At 45.6% G+C, this 27,722-nt stretch overlaps 1 protein-coding gene across 1 annotated transcript; it reads left to right on the top strand.

Moving 5' to 3' along the window:
- Positions 1-3: 3 nt before the first annotated feature.
- Positions 4-13,135, top strand: PPP1R15B (protein phosphatase 1 regulatory subunit 15B). Its single transcript, XM_069756191.1, has 2 exons — positions 4-1,963; positions 11,076-13,135. Exons 1-2 carry the CDS (start codon positions 167-169, stop codon positions 11,271-11,273), a joined length of 1,995 nt encoding a protein of 664 aa, XP_069612292.1. The 5' UTR covers positions 4-166; the 3' UTR covers positions 11,274-13,135.
- The last annotated feature ends 14,587 nt before the right edge of the window (positions 13,136-27,722 follow it).

The following is a 27,722-nucleotide window of genomic DNA, read 5'->3' as shown; positions in this document are numbered from 1 at the left end:
TCACTTACACCAGTGGCCCCGCCTCCTCCGCTCTCTTCCCCGCAGCGCTCCCAGCTGTCACACAGTCGCCGGTGTCTGAGCTCAGGCCGGTGTGGTCGCTACCGGAGAGCCTAATGGCGGCGGTTTTCTGCTCCAGGACGCCCTAGGACTGTACCAGCGAGGCCTGATGTGTGCCGATCGGGACTCCTCGTCGTCCCCGGGGCTCCGGGCTCTGCTAGGCCGCTTCCTGCACGGCCTGCTGCAGTTCCGGGTGTTCCAGCTGTTCGGGGCGGCATGGTCTTACATGACGGGACTGTCCGGAGGGTCGTTGTTCTCCTTCCTGCCCTCGGCCTGGGTGGTGCACAGGTCGGTGGGGCCCGATGAGCTGCCCGAGGTGCTGGAGGCCCTGGGGCTGCGGTCAGGGCCATGGGAGGAGCTGGGCGAGTGCCTGGAGGAGCTGGGGCCCTGGAAGGACCTGGACCTCATGAGCCCATGGAAGGGCTGTATCTCCTCCAGCAAGGAGCAGGAATCCTGGGACACCACCTTGCAGGACCTTGGCACCTGGCACAGCAAGATGCTGGGCCCCTGGAGGGATCTTGTGGCCCCTGACCGAGAGGTGGCCGCTTATGGTAGCCATAGGATGAATGCCGAGGATGGAGACCATGAGAAGAGCGCTGCCCAGCTCCACTCCGCTCCTCTTGGGATGGTCTCCTGCATCTTTAACCCCGCATCGGGTGGAGTGTTCACTTGGCTAGATCTAGGTAATGAGCCCAGTCTCCAGAACAAAGATGCTCCTGATGAAGCCTCCACAGAACACATTGAACATATCCGTAACAAGAGGCTGTGGTTCCTGCAGCAGAACCAGAGCCAAGATGTCCCCACCACTGGTCTCAAGGACCTTGATGAGAATCTGGGAACTGGCCCAGATGACCCTGCCCGTCCTATAAAGTTAGAGTTGCCGATACCTGACTGGCATGATGGCCACCATAAAGACTTATTTCCAGATCTGGATTTGGACCAGAGCAGTGTTTTGGAGCTCCCAGGTTCTGACCCGGATTCCAAGCTTTGTCCTTCTCTTTCCCTGCTGATTCAAAAACCACATATTTCAGACAACACCAAGAGTAAATATCCACCCAGCCCAGATCAGGACCAAGGATATCACAGTCTGGAGGATTGGCAGTGCTTGAATATTAAACAAAACCTCCAGTTGTTGGGTATCTCACCATCCGTTACCGGTGAGTCTGTGACTGGTGACGATGGTGCTAAGAGTCCTACAGACACTTTATGTCCTGATATAACAGATGATATGGACTCTGATCAGGAGGAGGAAATCCATGTCTCTGCTATTCCTGTTTGCGCAAATAAGCACATTGGCTATATTTTGGGTACTGTTGTGAGCGATGATGAAGAGGAAGACTCCAGTTCCTCGTGTGAAGATGATGATGATTGGGATGAGGATGATGGGTTTGACAGTGAAGGATCAGTTTCTCCCACAGAGGCTGATGTTCCTGCCACTGAGGAAGTTGTGCTGTGGAACTCTTTCTGTAGCGTGGATCCTTACAATCCACAGAACTTTACTGCCAGTTTACACTCTGGTCCCATTGCTGAGGTGGATTTCCACCGTGATGACCAAGCAGCTGTCATTTCTGAGGATGAAGAATCCTGGTGTGACAGCGATGCGGTGTCAGACAGTGACAGCGAGGATGAATTTAGCACCAATGAACAGGAGAACTTAAAACTGTGGAATGGGTTCCTCAAATCTGAAGATCCCTACAACCCCTTATGTTTTAAAGCCTCAGTTCACACAGCTGAGCATAAAAGACAGAGCAGTGACTCCGCCACCAAACATTTAGAACTTGTTTGTACGAGCCCCTCAAGTAGTGAATTGACTGTGCCCACGCACCCCAGTGATGCTCCGCTCTTACGGTTGAGAGAGAAGCGCGGTGTGCCCATGGAGGAAAGTGCCAACGTTGGTCCTAAAAAGGTATATTCCATATGGTTGCCAACCATTTTTGCTAATATATCTTACGCCATGCATTATTAATACATACTACTGTCCTGTGCTTGTACACATATTTGGACCACCCAGCAGTGACAGTGCTCAGGATGGTCCCAGTGACGAGTTCTCCAGCCTTATTTGGCTCATTATCTAAATATATCTGAAGGACAGTGTTGTCTAGACTGATCGTAAGTTGGCAGCTGGTTCTCAGAACTTGATGGAAGTGGACTCGAGCGTTGGTTATGTTTATATTGGGCCTTCTAGTTCCTTTAGCAGCTTTTGATTTTTGTTGAGGGCCATATCCTGATGGCACCATTTAGTGTTTTCTCCTGTCAGTGCTGTAGTTAATGGAAAGATTATTGTGGTGTCATTGGGCATAGAGCATACTAAATGGCCATATGTCTGTATTTTATTTCTTAGAGAGGTTCTAATTCTCGAGCTGGTGTATGGAGACGTAGGCCAAGTGCTCGTAGCATCTGAGCCTACGGTGGTTAGTCTGCATGGATGCTGAGGCATCTGCCAACATATGGACCCCAGTGCAAAAAAAGTATATATATTTTTGTTTTTTCTTTTTGCAGTGGCAATCGATATAAAATCTCCTGCGCTCTGCTACACATTTTAGTAAATTGTATGGAAATGCATGCTTGGCAGTCAGAGGCCCAAGATGCACACTTTTGTTCTTGTGAATGGGAGATCATGGAAACGTTAAAAAGGCATGTCAAGCTCGGGTTCTTTTCAAACTGACAGGTGAAGGCAAACTCTCTATGTGCATCCAGGTCAGGCTGCTTCGGAGGTCTGCGCTATCTACATGCCTACAGGACTGCTGCTGTCAATCTGCGGCTTCAGTGGTCCTGTTGACATCTGAATGTTGCAGACCTCCAGAGTAGAAAACGCTGGATAAATGATAGGGTGAGAAGTGACAGAAGGGGAGTATGCCTCAATTTGTTTTGAAAAGATCCAGATTCATCATTCCTGGGCAAAGTGTTTTCAGCGTCTGACAATGAATGTGTGCCAGGAGCTTTTTCTAGTTTTATATATTCAGCTAAGTGCACATGTGCTGGGCTCTGTAGGAGATTCTGTGTAGGAAAGAAGTATGCAAAGTACGGTAACTCTCCCCCATAAGGAAGAAACTTACAACAGCCGAACCTCATGTGGTTCTGCAAACAGCTGTATTGAGGATTTCATTTAAAGGGAACCTGTCACCTGAATTTGGCGGGGCCTTGCGCAGGCATGTACTACGGAGGACGCACGGTGGCGCAGTGGTTAGCACTGCAGCCTTGCAGCGCTGGGGTCTTGGGTTCTAATCCCACCCAGGACAACATCTGCAAAGAGTTTGTATGTTCTCTCCGTGTTTGCGTGGGTTTCCTCCGGGCACTCCGGTTTCCTCCCACATTCCAAAGACATACTGATAGGAATTCTAGATTGTGAGCCCAATCGGGGACAGTGATGATAATGTGTGCAAAACTGTAAAGCGCTGCGTAATATGTTAGCGCTATATAAAAATAAAGATTTATTATTAAGGAACTTCAATGCAATATTGCGGCCAGCATGCAGCCAGCGGGTAAGGAAAGGATGAATCAAACACCCGAAAACTCTGCCCAAATGACCGAAAACCGGCCCCGCCAAATTCAGGTGACAGATTCCCTTTAATCAGTAGTAAAGGGAACCTGTCAGCAGGATTGTACTCAGCAACCTACAGACAGTGTCAGGTCAGCACCATTATACTGATTACAATGATAACTTGGCTGATGAAATCCTTGTGGTTTGTCTTGTAATCTTTTTATTTTCAGTTAACGATATGATATGCCTGTGGGGGGGGTCTTCATGTGGTGCTCTGATTAGGTGTGTGTGTGTAAAAAATATATATATATATCACCTCAAGCAGGCGCCTGCACTGCAGCATGATCCACATGTAAAGTATGCGTATAATTCAGTTAATTGGCGCTATAAATACATTTATTTAAAAAAAAAAACTCCTGCAAGACTGCCTGCGCAGTAGCAGTTATCAGCGATTGCTGATAAATGCTACTGCGCAGGCTGCGCCATCTTGCTAGAGAAAGCTAAAATTGTCTCCACTAAAATGGCGTCGGCCGCTCCTGTGCAGTGGCGATCCCATAGATTCTACTGTGCCGGTGGCAGTATCTTGGAGGAAGTTTTTTTTTTTTTTTTTTTTTCCCTCAATATATTGAATACTCACTATGTAAAATAGGGGGGCCGGTCAGTGAGGGATCAGTGACCTGTCAGCAGTCTTCATTATAAATAGCTAATCAGAGCACCACATGAAGACCCCACAGGCCGCCCCGGGGCACGAAAATCTCATTAACTGAAAATACAGATTAAACAACAACCACAAGACGGATTTCATCAACCAAGGTATAACGGCGCTGACCTGACGGTGTCTGTAGGTTACTCAGCACAATCTTGCTGACAGGTTCCCCTTAAGAAGTCCAAAGCCACGGTCTGCAGGCTTGTCTGGTTTTGATGACGCTGGAGAACAGAACATTTGATGACTTGTCATTGAGAAACATTTATTAGGTAATACTAAGCAATGGGATAGATGTCTACAAATGACATAGGTAATTACCGTAGGCGTTGCATAACTTTTGACATGTCATGGAACGTTGTATTACTCACATGTAGCTAAAACAAAGTCTATTAAATACAGTTTTTTTTGCCTCGTTGCTCTTGAAGAAGGAGGAATGTTTGCTATTTGAGTTACCGTACTAATCAGACTCTGTATTTCTGTATGGCAAATTTACACTGATAACGTGTCCTTCATTAGTGGAGCTGAAGGCCATGGGATCTGACCACCTGCTCTAAGATCTGGCCTGCATTCCCCTAAGGTGGAGAGGTTTTGCACTTGGTTGGTAACGTGTGTGTGTGTAATATATATATATACCTTTTTAATTTAGGTAACCCATCATTAGGTTCATGTGGCTGAATCAGAACCTGGCTGTGGAACTACGGCCAGGTATAGTTTTCCCTGGAAAGCGGTGCTTTAGAGACGACCTTTGAAGAGCTGACTGGAGACCATAGGGGAAGGCCTGACTAGTTCAGCATGGCCAATGGTGGCTGCTGCCTGCCCCTCTACAGGTGATTGACAGGGCTCTCCCTGTGTAGAGACCTGCGAGGTAGGAAGAAGCCGGCCGGGGGCCACTGCAGACTGGTTGTGTCCCTCCCTATGGTCTTCAGCAGAATCTTCAAACAGCGTGAATCTAATAAATATGTATTTTATGCAGAAGTACAACCAATGTTATAGGCCCAAAGCCTGAGGCTGCTCTCTTGACATTATGATGCCAACATGTCCCATGAGTGCTTTGTGGTGTCATGACCACATATGTGTACACATATCCCTTCTATTAAAGTAGATATTAATCTCATGGTCCTAGTTTTTATAGGCGAAAAATCACTTCGGTACTTAATTCAGCATATTTCGTGAAGGTACAGTAGATACCATACAAAAATGAAGTGAAGGAAAATCAGGAAGGTAAAAATTATCTTTTAGTAACATTAACATCTAAAATGAATTAAAAAGACAGGGTGACAAGCCTCCAATTAGGAGGGAGAAATGGGGGGGGGGAGAAATCCCCCCACTTGGATTAGGAGCAGCCAGGGATGGAAGGAAGGGGGAGGGGAAAGGGAAGGGTCACTTGGTAAGGACAATAGGGTATATTGTTTTCGATTATCAAGTTTTGCAAAAAAACAGTATGCTGCTCGAAAAGGGGGGGGATATATGAAATAAACGTCAAAATATTCATCAGTGTGAGTAGCACCAGAATCAATATTCACTACAGGTTCCTCCTAGAAAATCTCTGGAGACATACTAATGTATGGTACAGTTAGGTGAGGAATTTCTACCTGCTGTTAGTGGATGCCGGAGATGGTGCTGCAATGGCTGGTGTATAGGGGGTTAACTGCTGCAGTGCGTTCCCCACGCCTCACAAAATATGTTGTATTAAAGTAGATATGTCTGTGTCTAATGATGTAAATCCTCAGAAAACCTCCACCTGCCATTGGAGTGTCTGTCTCCTTTTAAGACCATATTTAACAAAAGTAGTGGTCAGATTTCCACATGTTGGCCCATGTGCGCACATTGAGAATTTGGCCAGTATTTTACCTCAGTATTTGTAAGCCAAAACCAGGAGTGGGTGATAATACAGAAGTTGTGTATATGTTTCTATTATACTTTTCCTCTAATTGTTCCACTCCTGGTTTTGGCTTACAAATACTGAGGTAAAAAACTGGCCAAAATACTGAACGTGTGCACATGGCCTTACTGTCATGGTGATAAAAAAAAAAAATAATAATGACCACGGTCAGTTTAGTCAGCCTTCAGTCCACAAAGCAGCTGGTGTGAAACTACCACTCCCAACGTGTTTGGACTACTGCCTCAAGGAAATGTAAGTCCTAGTTTCACACCCTCTGGTTGCTGGTTCCTGAACTGGGCTTTTATATGCCTAGTTCCTGAGTAGTAACTGATGGGTGCAAGTTCTATTGCTCTTGGTGTGATAGTAGCCAATGGGCTACCATACTGCAGGTCAGAAGGACCAAGAGGACTTTTATCATTTTCATCCTCAGTCTTTTTAACTGATTTTATCCAGGTGATGCCCAATTTGCTGAGAAGTAAGATTTCACTGTGGAGTTGTTCAGCTGACAAAGGTGTGACCATATTGTCGGTGTTCCAGTACGTGCTGCATAGTGTCGGCCTTACAGAAAGATCTTTGTTGTTTCCAGGCACCTGATGGTCATTACACTAATGTGTAATATAGTTATCAAACCGGCTGGTGTTAGGATTACATTGTGGCCTCTTCTGGGTAATGTCTGACCTTCTAATTGGGGTTTGCCTTCAAGCTAATGGAGTAAATGAGTCTTGTACCATTATGTGTAGATTAGGGATGAGCGAACATGCTCTAAGGTGTTATCCGAGCATGATCGGGTGCTAACCGAGTGTCTTCGGTGTGCTCATAAACTGTTAGTGTCCCAACAAACAAGCAAAATGTTGAGGCGGTCCAACAGCCGCGAGTCATGCAGCCGCAGGGAGTCGAACATATTTTTCAAGCACGCAGAATGCACTCGGTTAGCACCCGAGCATGCTTGGATAACACCTTAACCAAGCACGTTCACTCATCGTCACTAGTGTAGATATCTACTGCTATACTGTGTTCACCATTACAGGATGGGCTGTGGAGTCGGTAAGTCAAACCACCCAACCTCAATTTCCCTGAACTCCGACTCCACAGCGTTGGTCACTGCTGATCATGTACATAAAGTGCAGCACAGATTCATCTCAACTAAAAGCTGAGATCAGGAACAGAACAGACATTTATAGCACATTTCATAACTTACCCAAATTATTCTGAAAAAGTTTGCAACACGTACTGCATTTTAAGGGTCGGAGTTGGTCCATTTTATACAACTCGCCAAAATGGACACCAACTCCACGACCCTGCTTGCTGGTCCGTATTGAAGAGGAATTTTCACCTACAGTCATAGGCCCAGTATTAAAAATAGTCATTGTTGCCCATAGCAACCAATTGTGGCGCAGCAGTGCTTATTTTCTACAACAGTTCTTTACAACAGCGTTGATTAATAAGGGCTGTATTGATTTGTGGGGCACCTATACTTGAGGGTCAATAGGACAGTACTGTTTAAAGAGTTGATCACTTCTTGGCCAGTATTGGTATTTTTACAGAATATGCCATAAATCTCTGATAGATGTGGATCTTGCATCTGGGACCATCGTTCATCAAAAGGACAGGGGTCTTTTATCAGTGTTTCACCGCTACTGTGAAAGGAGAGTTCCCTTTAGTCACTTCTGCTAATGGGGTCCCAGACAGATGATTGTCTAAATGAGATTAGCATCCAGGATGTCCGATTGTTGATCCTTTTAAGAGGCGTGGCTAGGGTTTTGGTTTGGAGGGGGGGCAAAGCTTCTGAGTGGCCCCCTAACCAGTTAACCTTTGATTACAATTGGATGACGCACCCTAATAGTGGGAGAACCTCAGCAGATGACCGCGCTGTTATTGAAAATAATCTCTATCTATATGAAGACCAGTATTGATATTGCCACCATATGGTCAGTGGTAAATACCAGCCCTACAGAACTTATAAGTGATCACAGCACCGTTACAGATGATGTCTTACCGCTGACATTCTTTCTGATGGAATCGTTCACTTTTCACGTCTTTTTCATCTGGCCCGGACCAACACAACTTCTTCCAGCAACGACTCGGCAGCAGAGAAAACACACATTTCACTTCTCATATTCCAGCTATCACCATCTATTCCCAACCTGCACAAACTCCTCATACTGCTAATATCCCAATGCTGAGCCGCTGCTGCCGTATGTGTCCCTATTACTGCACCTGATACCCCAATACTGAGCCACTGCTGCCGTATGTGTCCCTATTACTGCACCTGATACCCCAATACTGAGCCACTGCTGCCGTATGTGTCCCTATTACTGCACCTGATGTGTGGTTCTCTGTGCCCTCTAAATTCTAAAGCACCCCTCTATAATATAGTAATGCCAGGTACAAGTGCTCTAGAAAACAGTGCCTACATTTTGCCCCCTAGAAAGTAATATTGTCCTGTGCCCCTTTCATAGTCACAGTAACCGGAGTTCCCCTATAACAGTAAGTGCCCACTTAACATTGAATAATGTCCCGAGTCTCCCCCCTGTACAGCTCCCCTATACACAGTATGATGCTCTCTTATACACAGTATAATTCCCCTTCACTGTATAGTTCCACCCACACAGTATACTGGCCCCTTAGTAGCCCCCAAACTGTTTGATGGCTCCCAAACTGCAAGATGACCCCCATCACCGTAAACTTCACACTATGATGGCGCCCTAGTTAGCCTCCATATAGTATAATGCACCATAGTCCTCAATATAGTATAATGCACCCCCTATAGGATTCCATATAGTATAATGCATTCCCCATAGGCCTACTCTATATTGTATTATGCACCCCCATAGGCAGACTCTAGCATAAGGCAGCCCCCCATAGGCAGACTCTGTAGTATAAGGCAGCACCCCCCATAGGCAGACTCTGTAGTATAAGGCAGCACCCCACCACAGGCAGGCTGTAGTATAAGGCAGCACCCCCCACAGGCAGACTGTAGTATAAGGCAGCACCCCCCCCCCACAGGCAGACTGTAGTATAAGGCAGCCCCCCCCCCCCCACAGGCAGACTGTAGTATAAGGCAGCACCCCCCCAGGCAGACTGTAGTATAAGGCAGCACCCCGGGCGCCGGGCAGTGACGTCATCGCGCCCCCTGTCATTGTCGGCGGCGGTGACATCAGACGCTGACAGGGGGATGATGGGAGAGGGAGCGTGTAACGCTCCTTCCCTCATCGATGCGGTCAACTGTATCGGCTAGATGCCGATACAGCTTACCCTGCAATGACAGGCGGGGGTCCACTGCTGGCATCGCCCTGCCCCCTCCCCCCCCCCCCCCCCACACCTGCTCAGGGGCCCATAGCGGCTGGGTGGCAGAGCAGGGAGATCGTGTCTCCCCGCTCTGCCGCAGAATGTAACTGTATCGGCGCGCTGTGCACGCCAAAACAGTTACAGTAACTCTGGGTGGGCCCACTCTGAGCATCGAGCCCGGGGCGATAGCCCCCAATGCCCCCCACACACTTGCGAGTTCAAGGTGAGAAACTCGCGCATCAATACCCGCCACTGCCGCCGGTGGCAGTGCCGGGTATAAATGGTATGCCGACCATAAATGGTTTGCCAGTGGTTTTCTCCTAAAGACCCCTGTGTATGGGAGAATGGGCAAGATGGCTGCCAGGAAAACGGGCAAGATAGCTGTTAGCCGAACAATCGGCCAAGTCATCGTTTGGCCAACGGCAATCTACCGTGTGTAGGGAACCTCGGTTCCCTATCGGGCTGCTCCTATTCTTAGCAGTTGCTATATTTCCTTGTTTGCCTGCTGCAGGTGTGATGTAGCTCTTTGTATCTTTGAGTCATGTCTTTGCATCCCTGGTAATGGTTTCCCAAGAGATAGGGACAGACTGATGCAAAGGACTGAAACTTAAAACCCGCGGCGGGGTAAGGCTGATGTAACTGTAGGACAGACCTGATATTCCACAGGGAGACAACTTGTAGCATAATGGGCGCATACGCAATCAAGAAAAAAAAATAGAATCACACATTTAGATTAATCGGAAATTCTACACCAAATCCAAACCTTATGGGATGTGGAAGATAGGGTTTTGTTTAAAGAAGTGCTCCTCTGTGGGTTTTCTCAATTACGAACACCCAGACTGTATGCACGAGTAATTATTTATTTTGTGTTTTAGACTTGTTACCGGCCAAGAACTACTGTAAATATTTCTAGTAATATCAGGGTTAAATTGAGCTAAAAGTGAACTATTAGTCAGCATTTGTTTGCTTCTCAAAGATAGAAGTCATCTATGGGTTTGCGTGACTCTGCACTTATACACCCACCGGCTGATAAGGTTTCTTCTTGTGCTTCGTCATTTCCGCGAGGTTAAGAATACAACTGGATCTCCGATATAAAGACTAGCATAGAACATGGGGATTATAGCAATCTATAGGATTTTAGTTTCTGGTCTTTAGAAGAACAGTATTGAGTTATAGGCAACTTTTTCACCTTGGTGTGCAATGAGCGCTGTTAAATTGTACTCTGAGGTGTTATCTGAGCATGCTCTGGTGCTGACAGTGACTTTGAAGTCCTCGAATAATATGTTTGTGTCCTTGCGGCTGCATGTCTCATGGCTTTTCGACAGACGCTACACATGCGGGGATTGTCTTACAAACAGGCAATCCCTTCATGTGTTGTGGCTGTCGAACAGCCGTGAGATATGTAGGTGCGGGGGATTCGAACATATTATTTGAGCACGTCGAAGGCACTCGGTTAGCACCAGAGCATGCTCAGATAACACCTTATCGGAGCACATTCGCTCATCACTAGTGGCTGTTATGGAGAGCCAGACCAAGGCAGAGTGGATCCCGTTGTTGATCTCTAATCATGACCCATCATTCAACATGTAATAGATTTGCTGTGTTTTGTGTTCGTCTTCTATCCACATTTCTTATAGCCTTTTTCTTCTGTTTTCCCCCAGGTGACCTTCTATGACAAAGTCACGGTGCACTATGTTTGTAATGAAGAAGAGCGCAAGGGCCACTGGGAGGAGTTTGCCCGGGACCGCTGCCGGTTCCTGCGTCGCATACAGGAGACGGAGTCTGTGATTGGACACTGCTTCACCCCTGAGCATAGGCAAAGAGTGTGGATCCGAATGCAAGAAATATGGGGCAGCTAGCCCCTCCTCATTCTAAAACCGACTCTTTGCAGAAGTTTTATCACAGTTCCAATTCTATACTCTCTCCCTTCTTATCCTAAAGAGAAGGGGACGGAGACCCCGGGAAACTACCATTATTGCAACCCAAGCCTATGCCAGGATGAACTTAACGCCCATTGCTGCTTCTAATCTCCCATACCCTCGCTTTGCTTCAAGCCTCCAGAATGACCTAATGATGCCGTTGTTTTAATTTCCAGACCTCTTTTTTTTACGAAGAGCATACTCTAGGTCACAGACCCGAGTATCCTCAATTCTTATTATTTGCTCATCTAAACATTGTATGGATTCTGGAAGATAGAACGTGACTAATTATTTTTCCGATCAGTGCTGCTTTTGATTTTAACATTGGGTGTAGGAATGGAATCCTTGAGCTAATCGCAATTTCTTTATCTGTTTGGGTCAGTATTTAGCCACCTCTTTTTCAGCAGAACTTTGATTTGAACAGTACAGACATTTTTCTGTTGCTTCCTTAAGAATAAACATACTTCCTGTGTTCAGCCCTGAATGCAACAAGGCGACAAACCTGCTTTTATTTGTAAATGCAAATATCTATAGGAATTGTGGCAGGAAGCAAGCCCCATATGAAGATTCCAGAAATGATGTACTATGCAAAAATCTTCCCAACATGTTGTTTTTTTAGTTTTTATTTCTCCCATAAGCAGCATTCTGATTAGCTCCTCACTTTTATGCTATTTTTTACATCTTTTCAATTCGGACACATTTTCCATATTTTTTTTCAAAGGGAGACAAATTTTAATTGTGGTTTTGTATAGGACTTGTTCTACAAAACACTTTTTTTTTTTTTTATAGCTGATTGGCTTTGCATTCCCACACGTGGCAGCTGTCGGAAATTGCCATTAGTGAAACTGCATGCGTATAATGGGCTAAATTCACTTTTTTAAATGACTGCATGCCCTATGTCCATTAACCCTATACAGTGTGGGCCCGCTTGATCAAGGTGTAGCCGTCATCTTTTATGTAAAATACCTTGAAATGGTGCAAAATAAATAAATAAAAACTTTTGGCTTTCTTACCCCAGCTTGGCTGAGACATGGTGAAGCCTGCCCAGGGAATTTAAGAAAATTCACCATTTTAGTGGCATAAAATACCCTAGATATCTTCTCCAATCCCTGTTGGAGGCGCACAGCAGCTGTAAGATGCGCCTAATTCAATGATAAAAGCCTCTTTAATGAATTGGGTGTGTGTTACTCAAGCAATGCCTTCATTAAGATGGCCGTTTTGTACAAAATGCTAGTCTTTATGAATTGGGCCCTACACGTTTCAGTGCGCCCTGGCTGATCTGTATGCTGTGCTGGAGTTGGCACCATCAACTACTGATTGTTCCTCTTTCCCTCTTCTTGGACATCATGAGAAATTCCAGATTTAAAAAAAAAATCCATTTAACAATAAAAACCTACTTTAGCCAGTAGGTAATTTCCTGATGTCACATTCCCTTTAAGACCTGATTTCGTTATGGAGGTAACAATGTGGCACTAGTAATGCATCTGGCTGGCAGTGATTTTTACTACTCTATAAAAACTATACCTGAATGTCGTTACTCATGAATAGACCTTTAATTATCATTTTTAATTTTCAACGACACCTATCAAATAATGGAATGTCATATGTCACCATATACATTAATTCTGTTTTGAGCCATAAACCCATCCCACAAAAAAAAAAGAACATGGCAAAAAAATTGACTTTATTTTTATATTAGCTGTGGTTAATCAAGAGTGACTATTTAATTTAAAAGATCTATTTCTTTGTATAAAAAAAATAATCTGTTAATTTTAATAAACATCTGCAAGAGTTTAACTATGTGATTGGTTTACTGTGAATTGCAATTGAATGTACCAAAAAGGCATTCTGGATAGAGGAGCGACTGCTGTAATATCACATCATGGTGGTCTTGAATCCAGCCCGACCCCACCTGAAAGCGGCACATCCAGTAAAGGTCTGCTGTCCTCTATTAGCCGCCTGCAAAGATGATATGTGAGTGTATTTGGCTTAGTGAGGTCCAAAACACTGGACTGGTCTTCCGATGTGGAACAAATTAATACAATGACATTTGCTGTCGACTGGCTTCTTAACAATTGAACACATTGCACATTTTAATGGGGGTTGTCCAGTTTATCTTTATTTTAACAAAAATCGTTGGAGACGCAATTTTGTGGCTCTTGCTAATACGTACAATTTTTTTATTGCAGCTAAAATGTTGTAGATAAAAGTGCTGGTCCTCCCATAGATGAAATACCGTACTTCTATTTCATCACAAACTTTTCCTAATCTGATGTTCCCACTACACAACATTGCAGAACCAAATAAATACCACCGAATCGCCCATATTGCCCCCATTAGCTTCAGCAAAATGGTAGGAACAATTTCACCAACACTCTCCAAAAACTACGGTATCATATTGCGTGTCTCTAATTTGGCTGGTAAATATCTGTTGTGGAGTAACTGTGCCATTCCTGCCGCTGGTTAGCAGCAGGACTGTAACATTAACCCATGTCTGCTATTAATTTTTTTTTTAATTAATATGTATATTCTAAGCTGTAAAATTAAGTGTAACTTTTAATTATATTTTTTCATCAGCCAATGGGCACTGCCATTTTTATTGATATGTGTCAGAGTATGACAAAGAAAACAAATATTGCAAACACAGGCCATGACATGATAGTATGGTCCGTCTCTGACCCCTATCTCCTGTGCTTTGGCCGCATCCGCTGAGAACTGTGCATGGGTCACACCTGACTCCATTTTATTGCAGCACATTTTCTATACCTCCCTCTCAGTGAAGCTTGGTGTTCAGCAGTGACAGCCGGTCCTGGCACCAGGGCAGCCTGGCATTGTACTACTGATGCCAGGCTGCCTGACCTGTTTTCACTGCTGGAAGAAATCACCTTTGCGGATTTGGAGCACTGATTAGATCTTTTCACAAATTACAGCGCTCGGAGTGCAGCAGTGAAATCGTTGCCAACTGCTGCACTCTGTAAGTAGCGATGAGTGGCAATTGTGGAGCGATGTACTGAAGGAGGAGCGATGTAGGGCAGTAGGGAACTCCAGTGTTATATTCTGCATGGTGAGTGGGGGAGCGATGTTTTGCAGGTGGGATGGGAAGGAGGAGCGATGCACTGCAGTAGGGGACTCCAGCGTTATACTGTGGGGAGGCGCAATGTACTGCAGGGGACTCCAATGTTATATTGCAGAGGGGAGGAGGAGCGCTGTATTACAGGAGGCACGTTGTATTGCAGATAATTTTCCTCACTGATAATTTGATACGACGTGCTCGAACATCAGCTCTCATTTACACTACCGTTCAAAAGTTTAAGGTCACATAGAAATTTCCTTTATTTTTTTGTTAAACGATGCAACTATTTTTTATTCCACACATCCATGGTTGTCCAACAAATCCAGGTAGATGGCCAAAATACAATGTTCTCAGTCCACAAGTTCCCAATCTGAGATCAGTAGTTCTACTGGCCCCGTACCAGGCGATGCCCACTGTCTCCCAACTTTCGGTTGGCCCACAGCTTTTGGTATCGACAGCCGGTATAGTGTGTAGTCACAGCCTATGTTCCTTCAGATGAATCACGACCGAAGCTCATAGATGTCCATCCAGCTAACAATTCATCTCCAAAACTCAATAGTCCATCCTTCCCAGCTCAGATCTTCTCACATGGAACACTCCAACAACTGCCTGATTCAACCCATGTGCCTTTTGTCTCCCTCCCCCTTAAACATTTTCTTTAGTTCACAGAACAAAGCATATTCCATCACCTAAGGCTGATGTGAGACCCCCTGTGGTGGCGGCTCCCCTGGGTCTACTATCAACATTCTCCATCCACACAATGGGCCTAGGCTGGTAGAACAATGGATTGATAGGATTGCTTTACATTTACCCTTAAGCCCCCGTCACACTAAGCGAGGTTGCTAGCGAGATCGCTGCTGAGTCACAAGTTTTGTGACGCAACAGCGACCTCAGTAGTGATCTCGCTATGTTTGACACGTAGCAGCGACCAGGCCCCTGCTGTGAGATCGCTGGTCGTGTCGGAATGGCCTGGACCTTTTTTTGATCGTTGAGGTCTTGCTGGGTAGCACACATCGCTGTGTTTGCCACCTTACCAACGACCTCGTTGACGACTCAGACACCGATACATAGGCGTGCATTTGCGTTGCCTTTTCCGCGCCCATTCAGTTCCGATTGGTGGTCGCTACTGCGTTCTGATTGGCGGTCATGCCTTCAACAGAAGGCCCTCCCTCCCTCCAGAGCAATGATAGCAGATAATTAGGTGCCCTATAAATTAAGGAAAAATGAAAACGCATTTGAGACCCCAAACGATACCTACCTACCGTGCACAAAGTATAGGTGTCTGAAGAACCGTTGAAGAATAGATAAATTGAAGAGGAGTCGCAGGCAGTCAATCAGAACGCAGTAGCGACCACCAATCGGAACTGAATGGGCGCAGAAAAGGCAATGAAAATGCACGCCTGTGTGACTACAACGTCACATCGGACGTCCCTCATCGAGGTCTGAATCGTCAAAATAGCTGCCATGTGACAGGGTCACAACGACCAATGACATCGTTGTACAGGTCGCTACAGGTCCCTGCATCGCTGCTGCGTCGTTGGGAAGATCTCACTGTTTGACATCTCACCAGCGACCACATAGCGACGCAGCAACGATCCCTGCCAGGTCGTATCGTTGTCGGGATCGCTTTAGCGTCGCTTAGTGTGACGGGGCCTTTAAGGTACCTTCACACATAACGATTTCGTTAACGATATCGTTGCTTTTTGTGACGTAGCAACGATATCGTTAATGAAATCGTTATGCGTGACAGCGACCAATGATCAGGCCCCTGCTGGGAGATCGTTGGTCGCTGGGAATGATCAGGACCTTTTTTTTTGGTCGCTGATCACCCGCTGTCATCGCTGAATCGGCGTGTGTGACGCCGATCCAGCGATGTGCTCACTGGTAACCAGGGTAAATATCGGGTTACTAAGCGCAGGGCCGCGCTTAGTAACCCGATATTTACCCTGGTTACCATTGTAAAAGTTAAAAAAAAAAAAACAGTATATACTCACATTCCGATGTCTGTCAGGTCCCCCGGCATCAGCTTCCCGCACTGACTGTTTTTCAGCGCCGGCCGGCCGTAAAGCAGAGCACAGCGATGACGTCACCGCTCTGCTCTGCTTTACGGCCGGCCGGCGCTGACAGTCAGTGCGGGAAGCTGACGCCGGGGGACGTGACAGACATCGGAATGTGAGTATGTACTGTTTTTTTTTTTTTACTTTTACAATGGTAACCAGGGTAAATATCGGGTTACTAAGCGTGGCCCTGCACTTAGTAACCCGATATTTACCCTGGTTACCCGGGGACTTCTGCATCGTTGAAGACAGTTTCAACGATGCCAAAGTCTTTCCCCTGATCGTTGGTCGCTGGAGAGAGCTGTCTGTGTGACAGCTCCCCAGCGACCACACAACGACTTACCAACGATCACGGCCAGGTCGTATCGCTGGTCGTGATCGTTGGTAAGTCGTTTAGTGTAACGGTACCTTTAGCTATACATAAGATCTAGCCTGCTCCTCTTCCTCTGCTTACTGTCAGTGTATGTAAACATTGATTCCTGAGGATGAACTGAGGAGCAAGCAAATCACTAATAAAACACAACAAAACCGGTGCTCGGTGCTGGAAAAAGTCTCCGCTCTACGTCCTTTTTTTCCCTATAGTCTTTAGTAAGTAGCCATATCCTCATCCTTATTTTTGAAAGAAGACCACAGTTTTTTCCAATGAAGCTAACATTAAATGATTCAGAAATACTCTATACATTGTTAATGTGGTAAATGACTATTCTAGCTGCAACCGTCTGGTTTGTAATGCAATATCTTCATAGGTGTGTATAGAGGCCCATTTCCAACAACCAACACTCCAGTGTTCTTATGGTACTTTGTGTTTGCTAACTGTGTAAGAAGGCTAATGTATGCTTAGAATACCCTTGAAAACCCTTGTGCAAGTATGTTAACACAGCTGAAAACAGTTTGGCTGATTAGAGAACTTATAAACCTGACCTTCCTTTGAGCTAGTTGAGAATCTGGAGCATTAGGCTATGTGCACACGGTGCTGATTTGTCTCCGGATCCGCAGCAGTTTTCCATGCGGTGTACAGTACCATGTAAACGTATGGAAAACCAAATCCGCAGTGCATATGTGCAGCGCCCCAGAGACCTGGTCGTTGCAGTAGTATCGCTCTGCCACTAAAGGGAGTGATGGTACTGTCGGGGTCGTCACGATAATACCCTTCATCCACCAGTCATTCCAAATCAGATTAAGAGCATGTTGGTACCGGATAAGAATGAGTCAGACACAATGCTGGTTCAAACTCATTGCATGCTCGTGTGTCCACACGTAGTGGGAACGTCACAGCAACTACTTTATTTTCTAATACACAACACTATATGACCTATTGGGGAAAGGTGTGCAGAGGGCGGGGTTAGGCGGGGTTTAAGCAATGTATCTAGTATTCAGTCCTTCTGGTTAGTCTGACGTCATCTGATGGATCCTCCTTCCTCCACGTCACTTTAAGTTTCCATTTCTCCAGAAACGATACTTTAGCTTCAGAAACGAAAGTAGATTCTTGGCAAAAACAAAAACTAAGGCAAAGGTGAATACTGGCAGCCATCTTAAATACAATTACATATGCATTAGCAAGCATGAAGGAAAAACTTATTGTTTCAGAGCATAAGAATATATAAAAGTACAAAAGTGTATAAAGACATATATTTTCACCTTGACAATCCCCCCTAAACACTAAGTTTTCCCTAAAAAGAAAGATCCTTCGAGACTGTCCATGTGATGGGGAGAGGGGAGGTGGATTTCTTCATCCAGACACCTCAGAAGCTCTACCCTTGTGAGAGGCCTCCAGGCAGCTGAACCCTTCACTAGCTTCACATGGAGTTCTCCCACTGTCCCTAGACTAAATCTCTTTGCATCATGTGAGAGTAAGGGGTTTTGTCTAATTTCTTGAGGGGGACATACTTGGGGATCTCCCCTGGATCAGTGCCATCGTACTCTAGTGGGTCTACTTCTTGGTTGAGGAAGGTGCCAGTCGGAGTTGCCTTAGTGATAACCTTTTTATACAGGGGAATAACACAACAGAGGATTATCGATCCAACTACAAGGAGAGCAATCAGTACTAGACAAGCTTGTTGGAGGAATCCTTTAAGCCCACCCAACCAACCGGAAAAGAAAGATGTGTCTACTCCAGCATTAGATTTTAATTCTGCTGCTAACCCATTTATCTTTTTAAGAGCTATCATGGTCTTTCCATTTACCCCAGAGTTCTGAGGGATATAGGTACAACACTCCTCTCCCACCATCCCACAGACTCCTCCTTTCTCAGCTAAAATCATATCGAGGGCTAGTCGGTTTTGGAGGGTCATTCTAGTGTTAGGGCCCAACTCCTCAACTATACCTTGGAAAGCATCACAGATAAAATTGACAAACCTTTGTTCACTGTAATATATGTAATTGATCCAATCAACATTTTTATTAATCTGCACCTGTGGGATTATGGAAGCAAAGCCAGCATAGATCTGATTCTGGGCTTTGAATTGGTCAGGCACCCCCCTTGGCACTCCAATGCCATCGACATATACCAATGGATCTTCTTCATAACTCATATGGAGCTGATCGAGACTTCTCCTCTTTCTGGTATATTCATCAGGTATCTCTGGATCCCAAGGTAAAATCTTGAACTGCACAGCTAGTTTAACAAGGGTACATTGACCTATCCAGGCATTAGGCAACCTAGGATGGAGCTTACCATCTCCACATAACCAATAAATGTTGTACATGTACTGTGTATGATTAGCTAGCAAATCAGTATCTAGAGAACTGTTCTCTTTGCAGAAACCTGTCTCGAAGACCCGTACTGATGTACCTGTAGTGTCATGGGAATTATAGCAGGTATAATTGTCAGCTAACACAGTTATCCCTCCTGGGACCTTTAGTTTAGGTGCTTCATGAATTAGTGGGACATAATCTGAGCAATCAGTGGGCTTTAGACCCTTCAACAGATTCATAACACAGGCAGTAGTATTGTCATCAGGAAAAAAAACAATGCATGTGTGTATAGATGTGTATTCGCTGCAGCACAAGCAATACATCCTACAGAGATATTCTGGACTCGTACATTGTATCTTACCCATTCTAACCATAAATTTTTCCTTGGGGCTGTTTGTGTTTCTATGGAGAAAACTTCTTGCCAACTGAGACCTGGAATGGGGATTACTTCATTAACTATATTTTGCAAACGTTCACCTAGGCCTGTTTTAGCTGTACTGGTAATGGGGGCCTTGGTTGGTCTGAAGCTAATATCCTGGAGCTGTATATGGCTTAAATTCCCATAGTATCCGCTCCTAAATACACTATGAAAATACCTCCCTAGTACAAACGTCTGCAGGTCAGCTGATTGGGGGCTTTCAAGATTTAGGAGGAGGGGGTGACAGTTTCTACCCCATGTACAGCCCCTAGGTGGTTGTAACAGGGCTGTTAGATGCATTCTCCCACGAAGACTCCTACCCATCCCATCCTTAGGGAATATGGCTTCACTAGGTCTATATCCCCAATCATCCCCCGTATTCCAGGCAGCATCTGACCAATAATGACAATTAGTATTGTTTTCTCTAGTAACACATATGTAAAACTGGATAATTCCCTCTACCACCCGCTGAGTCTCGGGGCACTTGACTATATCACAAAAATCAAATCTCCAGATATTTACCGGGGCCGTTAGATTTACACAGAGAATAGTGGCACCGGAATTCTTATTTACAATAGGGGCCGGAAAGATAGGGGCAAAGATGGCCCCCAGCCTCAGGACCAACAGCAACATTTTCCTTCGATCATCACTGTGAGTAAGCGCTGGTCCGGTCTCTTTAACAGTGTGAAGCGTAGATCCAGGTGCTCTTTCCTTCAAGTTTTACTGACATAGCTTTTTACGACCATAAGACCACCAGACTTCAAATTGTGACAAATATCGGTTTCTGCTGAATCTGGAAGGGAAAAAGAAACTAAAACATGGGTGTTAGCAACATTTTTACTAAGTTGAATAACATATTGAACAGCACAGTCAGTTTCTTCTGACAACTACTGAGACTGAAAATTTACAACTGAGAACCTAGCACCAAACAATATCTCATATGGGAACAGGCCATATTTTGCAATAGGGGTAGTACGAATGTGTAAGAGCCCTGGCCATGGAGCCGTAGTCTCCTGCATCATTTTGGTCAATTGTCCCTTCAGTGTGCCGTTCAGCCTCTTAACTTTCCCACTGGATTGTGGAGAGTATGGAGGGCTACAGTGGATCCAAGCATTGTCAGAACCTCCTGATACACATGAGAAGAAAAGTCCGGGCCTTGGTCACTTTCATCAACTTCTGGAACACCATATCTGCATATAACTTCCATCACCAGTTTCTTTGCTGTGGTCTTTGCAGTCACGTTGGTAACAGGGAATGCTTTTGGCCAATTGGAGAACATGTCGACAACCACCAGACAATATTCATACCTTCCAGACTTAGGCAATGTGATGAGGTCCACCTGGAGCCTTTGGAAAGGATAGTCGGGCCTAGCAAGGTGCTTCGGGGTTACACGTTGAAGTTGACCAGGATTGCAGGTCTGACAGATACCTCGATGTGTGGGCCCATGCGCCCATGTGGCAATAGCAGGGTACATCCGCTTAGGGAGACACACAAGTTGGTCCTTTTTTTTCCAGCGACCATTGTCCATACGTGCTCCATCAGCTTTCCACTGCTTCACTTCTTCCTTTGGAGACATTCTCTGCATCGTCATTAAGCGGTCTTGCGGGGTCCGTCAGAAAACCTCAGTCTGTCGTAGATCATCAGGTTCCTGTAGAGTCAGTGTTTCTTGTAACTGTTTACGCTGAGAGCGTGTGGTCACCATAGCTGGTATGGTCTGTTCAACGGGCAGAAGAGCAGCGGCTTTTGCTTGCATATCCGCAAAGGTGTTACCAACAGTCTGTGGACTGTTCCATAGTACCGTGCTCCTTAACTTTGATAATGGCCACCTGAGTAGGTAATTCGATTGAGTCCATGAGGGCTTTAACAGCTTCAGCATTCTTCACTGGAGTCCCGGCAGTAGTAACAAACCCTCGATTGGTCCATAGGGCTCCGAAATCATGAGCAATACCAAATGCATACTGTGACTCCGTATATATTAGCCCGCCTGTCTTTGGCCAGAACACATGCAGTAGACAGAGCCTGACGTTCTGCTTCTTGTCCTGACAGTGAGGGAGGGAGTGCAGCTGCGTGCAATACAGTATCTTCCGTAGTAACAGCGTATCCGGTGTGAAATCTGCCAAAATCATCAGCATATCTTGAACAGTCTTTCAGGGCATTGTAGAGAGGTTGCATTATGCGGGATGTGTCCGGTATCCACTGACAACAATAAGTACATAGTCCAAGAAAACGCTGGAGTCTCATCTTTTGGGAATGGAAGGGAGCTGACGGCTATTTTTTTTCTTTCTTCTGTGAGGTGTCTGGCACCCTGAAGGAGACAGTGACCCAAAAATATCACTTGACCAAGGCAGAACCGAAGTTTCGAGGCCGAAACCCGACAGTTCAGATCTGCCAGATACTTGCGAAAACTAACAGTGGCAACAATGGCTTCCTGCTCTGTCTGTGCACACAACAAAAAACAAAAAAATTACCCACATACTGAAGCAGCGTGACATAGGGATATTCTAACTGACAGGGTTAAACACACTATCCCCCCTATTTTTTTTTTTTTTTACAAACTGATTGGGAAAGGGCATGTAAGATATACATCTCATTATACTCATCTACATAGGGGTTATATAACGTAAGGACCATCTGACCATCATCTTGGCTCACCAACTCTCTAGGTCTGCTCAGGTGCACTTATACATCCATCATATTATCTTTGTCTGTAAAATGGGAAAGGTTTGTTCTCAGGGTCAGCCAATTATTTTAGCGTAGCTAGCCAGTCAGAGGGCCTCCAGGGATAATACTCCTGTATCTGTCTTACACTACCTGATGTGGTTGGTTCTCTGGTGGTGAGGGTGACTAGATGACCGGTTGGGGGTGACATGACATGCTGGTCTACAGCTCCTTCCCAAAAGGATTACTGTCAGCCTACTCCCAAAAGTTAATGTCCCCACTAACCACAATCCTGTGTCAGCTTCTTATATCACTACATGTGATCTTATCTGGACAGGATTCAGCGTAATTCACTTTGGTTGGGTTGCAGCACAGATTATACAAGGATTTCTCCAGTCTGGGTTTGTCTGACGGCAATGTTTACAAATCCATCTGTCTTGTCTTGGTCTGAGAATTAACATGGCGAGAGAGATTTCCAGACACAGGGTTAAAATGGATATTGGAGTATGAGACTGGATTTGTGTAGGGGAGGGGGGCTGGAGCTGGAGTCTAGTGGGCCACTGATAAGGAACTAGCTGTGTCCTTGAAGCTGCTGTTCCTGCTCCTTGAAGCTGCGGTGGGGGCTACAGAGCGCATCTGCTGATTTAGAATGGGTTAAGTTCTTCTGGAAGCTTTGTACTACTTTTAATACATCGTCCGGACACCATATTTCACTTTAAACTTACAATAATTCTTTCTAATTCAATACAACATTGTACTATTGCTTTAAACACAAATCTCTCAGCGCGTACTGAACCAAGGACAGAACATACACAGCTCCACCATATCCTTCAGTGCAGCTGCATGGCCCCCCTTTCTCTGGCCCGCAGCACAAAGAGAAGAAATCAGAAACAATTCGCGCAGGGGTTCACCCCTCCCATCAGCTATAAACACAGAGATAAGAATTTACAGCATTCCTCAACACAATGAAGAAAGGCACAGCGCAGCTGTTTGACCCCTCCCATCGGGTGTCTCGGAAAACCACACAGAGTAACGAAATACAGCAGTTCTCAGACTTAATTAATTTCTACAAAACCTTCACACAATTCCTATGCCAGAACACCTCAGAAAAACCAATGATTGAGATATTTTATAACCAAACACGGGCTCTGCATCCTTTCATCTTTCCTCTCCATCAACCTTTTTCCATTCCTCGTTCTTTAAACCTCGCGCAACTCGCAGATGAGCTTGCGCTTTTTCTAACAGTCCTTCATCTTTCAACATTCTTGACTGCCTTCTTGCCCTCCCGTGACTCTACTATTGTCTCGACTTCCACAGCATCCTCACTTAACTCGTGGGGCACGGACTTCTGCTTCAAAAGACGCAACATGACTCACAGAATACTACGCCCTGCTGCAGCCCAGGATCGCTGACAGCGGTAACAACACGTGTGTTCTAACACGGAGCCTCACGTTCGACGTGTTATGAATAAAGAGCCTCGCGCTCGATATTTTTCCCTAACCTGAACACCAGTGATTAACAGTCTACCCTGTCACGATATTCTAACCAGTCGGGAGGCGGTCACCTAGTGAGAGCCCTCCACAGAAAAACAGGTGGTCCCCTCTCGGAACGTCTTAATTACCTAGTTGGTACAATATCACAGAGGCTGCGTCTCCTGTACCTTTCTCAAAGCCGCCCCCAATCTACAACTTCTCAATCTTTCACTCTATCACTACTAGGCAATAGTCACGGGTAGGGTGGCTGAATGGAGTACAATGACCGGTGGAGGAGATGTGGTGTACACGAGGACGCGCAGAGTGCGACGTCTCTCAGTTGCTGGTTCGAAGCGTGGCACGGGATCGCGCTCGGTCTCACCACTCGACCGGTCACTCCCCAGACCCAAGGAGACCACAGACTAACCAATAATGGCTGAAACACTAGTAAGTGTGACACATACATAGTATGTGTTCTCCACTTACCGTGTTTGGAGGGTGATCAGTCCTCGAGGTCAGCCACTACGGGTGTCGTCCACGGACGTCCAGGCATGGGTCCAGGGGGTCTCGGATCGCCGGCCACGCCCCACGTTGGTTGCGCCAAATTGTCGGGGTCGTCACGACAATACTCTTCATCCACCAGTCATTCCAAATCAGATTAAGAGCATGTTGGTACCGGATAAGAATGAGTCAGACACAATGCTGGTTCAAACTCATTGCATGCTCGTGTGTCCACACGTAGTGGGAACGTCACAGCAACTACTTTATTTTCTAATACACAACACTATATGACCTATTGGGGGAAGGTGTGCAGAGGGCGGGGTTAGGCGGGGTTTAAGCAATGTATCTAGTATTCAGTCCTTCTGGTTAGTCTGACGTCATCTGATGGATCCTCCTTCCTCCACGTCACTTTAAGTTTCCATTTCTCCAGAAACGATACTTTAGCTTCAGAAATGAAAGTAGATTCTTGGCAAAAACAAAAACTAAGGCAAAGGTGAATACTGGCAGCCATCTTAAATACAATTACATATGCATTAGCAAGCATGAAGGAAAAACTTATTGTTTCACAGCATAAGAATATATAAAAGTACAAAAGTGTATAAAGACATATATTTTCACCTTGACAGTACGTCTGATGGCACTAAAGGAGTTCATCTGACCAGGTATCACCAGCACATATTACACTTCACACTCCGGCCACTAGGGGGAGCAAAAGGTTTTATTTACTAGGCCACTCCGCACACTGGTAAAACTAGAAGTTGGATAGGAAGTTAGTCAGAAGCTGACTGGGTTTTGTCCAGGCAACATCCCGTGGCAGGGGGTGTTGCGGGGAAGATTCAGGGGGGTCCCTGTCAGGCGTGGGAACTTGGCAGGTACCTAGAGACTAGAACAGAACGTTACGGAACCACGCCTGCACACCCCGCGGCGGTATCCTAAGAAAGAGACACGAAGCGAAGGATATTGTGGACAGTGAGAAACGAGATCAAGCACAAAGGAGAGCCAGTAGGAGTCGTGCCCAGAGAACGGCAACATCCTACTGAGGCGCGTGGCCGGAACACCGAGGAAGTAACTGACTCTATGCCTTACTTCAAACTCCCCAGGACAGTTAATTATAGGTTGGCTGTCTACCTTACATCACCAAACATAGGGGGCAACGCGTGGAGAGGGGCATCTCTAGGGTCCCGGAAGAACTCCGAGCCTACCCATCAAATGGGTGCGTCCTAGCCATAACATACCTGGGGGACGGAGAACTAGAAAGAACTGGAGCGAATTAGAAAGAACGAGAATAGAAGTTGTGAGGACTATCCCGAATGCTCAGCAGGGAAGCACTACAACACACAGGCGCTAGTGGTAGGCAACGATTTCCACCTGTAAAGGGAACTCTGGATGTTCCTTCGGACCGGCCGGTCTCAGACAGCCCTGTTAACAGTGCTCTGGATTGAGGATCCTGAAGTCTTCAGTAAAGAGGTAAAGAGACTGCAACCTTGTGTCCTCGTTATTGACTGCACCTCACACCATCACCATCTACATTACTGGGAAGCCCTGGGGACACACTTCACCTGTGGGAAGGTACACCATCTAGCTGCCATCACATCACCCCAGTGGACCCCAAGCAGCGTCGGTCACCCTGACCGAATACCACAGGTGGCATCACAAAACCTTGACAAACTATCACCACCCCTTTTATTGGACGCCCCTTAGCAGGGTCACGGACCGGGTCCAGCCACCGTGACAACCCCAGAACTGAGACACAAAGGACCGGTACCGAGTAACCTGTGGCCCTGTCTCTGGGGGCGCTCCATATGCTGCGGAAAATTCCGCACGAAAATGCTGTGGTTTATTTTTCGCAGCACGTCAATTCTTTGTATGGATTCCGCAGCTTTTTAAACCTGTTCCATAAATGGAATCCGCAGGTGTAAAAACGCAGGCGAAATCAGCATAAAAACCGCACAAGATCCACGGTGAATCCACAGGTAAAACGCAGGGCGTTTTATCTGCGGATTCTGCAGAATCCGCGTGGAAAAATCCGCAATTGAATCCGCAACGTGTGCACATACCCTTACATTTCTTGGTTCCATTAAACTCTCAAAATGGACAGAAAAAAATAACTTTCATGTGAAACTCGACAGTCTATTCTTGTTCTTAGAAATGAAGGCTATTCCATGAGAGAAATTGCCAAGAAACTGAAGATATCCTACAACGGTGTGTACTACTCCCCTCAGAGGAGAGCACAAACAGGCTCTAACCAGAGAAGAAAGAAGTGGGAGGCCCCGCTGCACAACTGAGCAACAAGACAAGTACAATAGAGTCTGTAGTTTGAGTAATCGATGTCTCACAGGTCCTCAACTGGCAGCTTCATTAAATAGTACACGCAAAACACCAGTGTCAACGTCTACAGTGAAGATGCGACTCCAGGATGTAGGCCTTCAGGGCAGAGTGGCAAAGAAAAAGCCATACCTGAGATTGGCTAATAAAAGGAAGACTAATATAGGCAAAAGAACACAAACATTGGACAGAGGAAGATTGGAAAAAAGTGTTATGGACAGACGAATCCAAGAGTGAGGTGTTTGGATCACACAGAAGAACCTTTGTGAGACGCAGAACAACTGAAGAGATGCTGGAAGAGTGTCTGACGCCATCTGTCAAGCATGGTGGAGGTAATGTGATGGTCTGGGGTTGCTTTGGTGCTGGTGAAGTGGGAGATTTCTACAAGGTAAAAGGGATTTTGAATAAGGAAGGCTATCACTCCCATTTTGCAAAGCCATGCCATACCCTGTGGACAGCGCTTGATTGGAGCCAATTTCATCCTACAACCGGACAATGACCCCAAGTACAGCCCCAAATTATGCAAGAACTATTTAGGGAAGAAGCAGGCAGCTGGTATTCTATCTGTAACAAAGTGGCCAGTGCAGTCACCAGATCTCAACCCCATTGAGCTGCTGTGGGAGCAGCTTGACTGTATGGAACGCAAAAAGTGCCCATCAAGCCAAACCAACTTGTGAGAGGGGCTTCTGGAAGCATGGGGTGAAATTTCTCCAGATTACCTCAGCAAATTAACTGCTAGAATGCCAAATGTCTGAAATGCTGTAATTGCTCCAAAGGGAGCATTCTTTGACAAAAGCAAAGTTTGAAGGAGAAAATTATTATTATAATAAAAGTTTGAGTTTTCGTGGAAAACACAAAATTGTCTGGGTGACCCTAAACTTTTGAATGGTAGTGTATACCCTGCGACACACGAATGGGTCATCATGGTAGGCTGGTGTCTCCCAAAGGGACTAAAAAAATGAAAGTAAAAAAATTGCAAAATTTGGATTTAAACCTGCATTAAAAATAAATAAATTGAAAACATAAAGTAGACATACTAAGAACTGTCAAATTTTAATATAAATAGAAAAATAATCAAAATGACAATTGTTTTATTTTTTTAGTCTCCTTCCAAAAATAGAAAAAAAATTATCAAAACATGATACCCTAAATTGCTATTAACCCCTTAATCCCATATGACGTACTAAACCG

This window comes from Ranitomeya imitator, chromosome 3 (genome assembly GCF_032444005.1).
Source record: "Ranitomeya imitator isolate aRanImi1 chromosome 3, aRanImi1.pri, whole genome shotgun sequence".
Classification (NCBI taxonomy): domain Eukaryota; kingdom Metazoa; phylum Chordata; class Amphibia; order Anura; family Dendrobatidae; genus Ranitomeya; species Ranitomeya imitator.
The sequence above is the reverse complement of the archived record's forward strand: the minus strand, read 5'-3'. Positions and strand labels throughout refer to the sequence as shown.

What these genes read in the sequence shown, in the direction of transcription:
- PPP1R15B (XM_069756191.1), top strand. Translation starts at nt 167, where the DNA reads ATGTGTGCCGATCGGGACTCCTCGTCGTCCCCGGGGCTCCGGGCTCTG. An exon ending in CCAACGTTGGTCCTAAAAAG is followed by an intron (nt 1,964 to 11,075) that starts GTATATTCCATA and finishes GTTTTCCCCCAG; the next exon opens with GTGACCTTCTATGACAAAGT.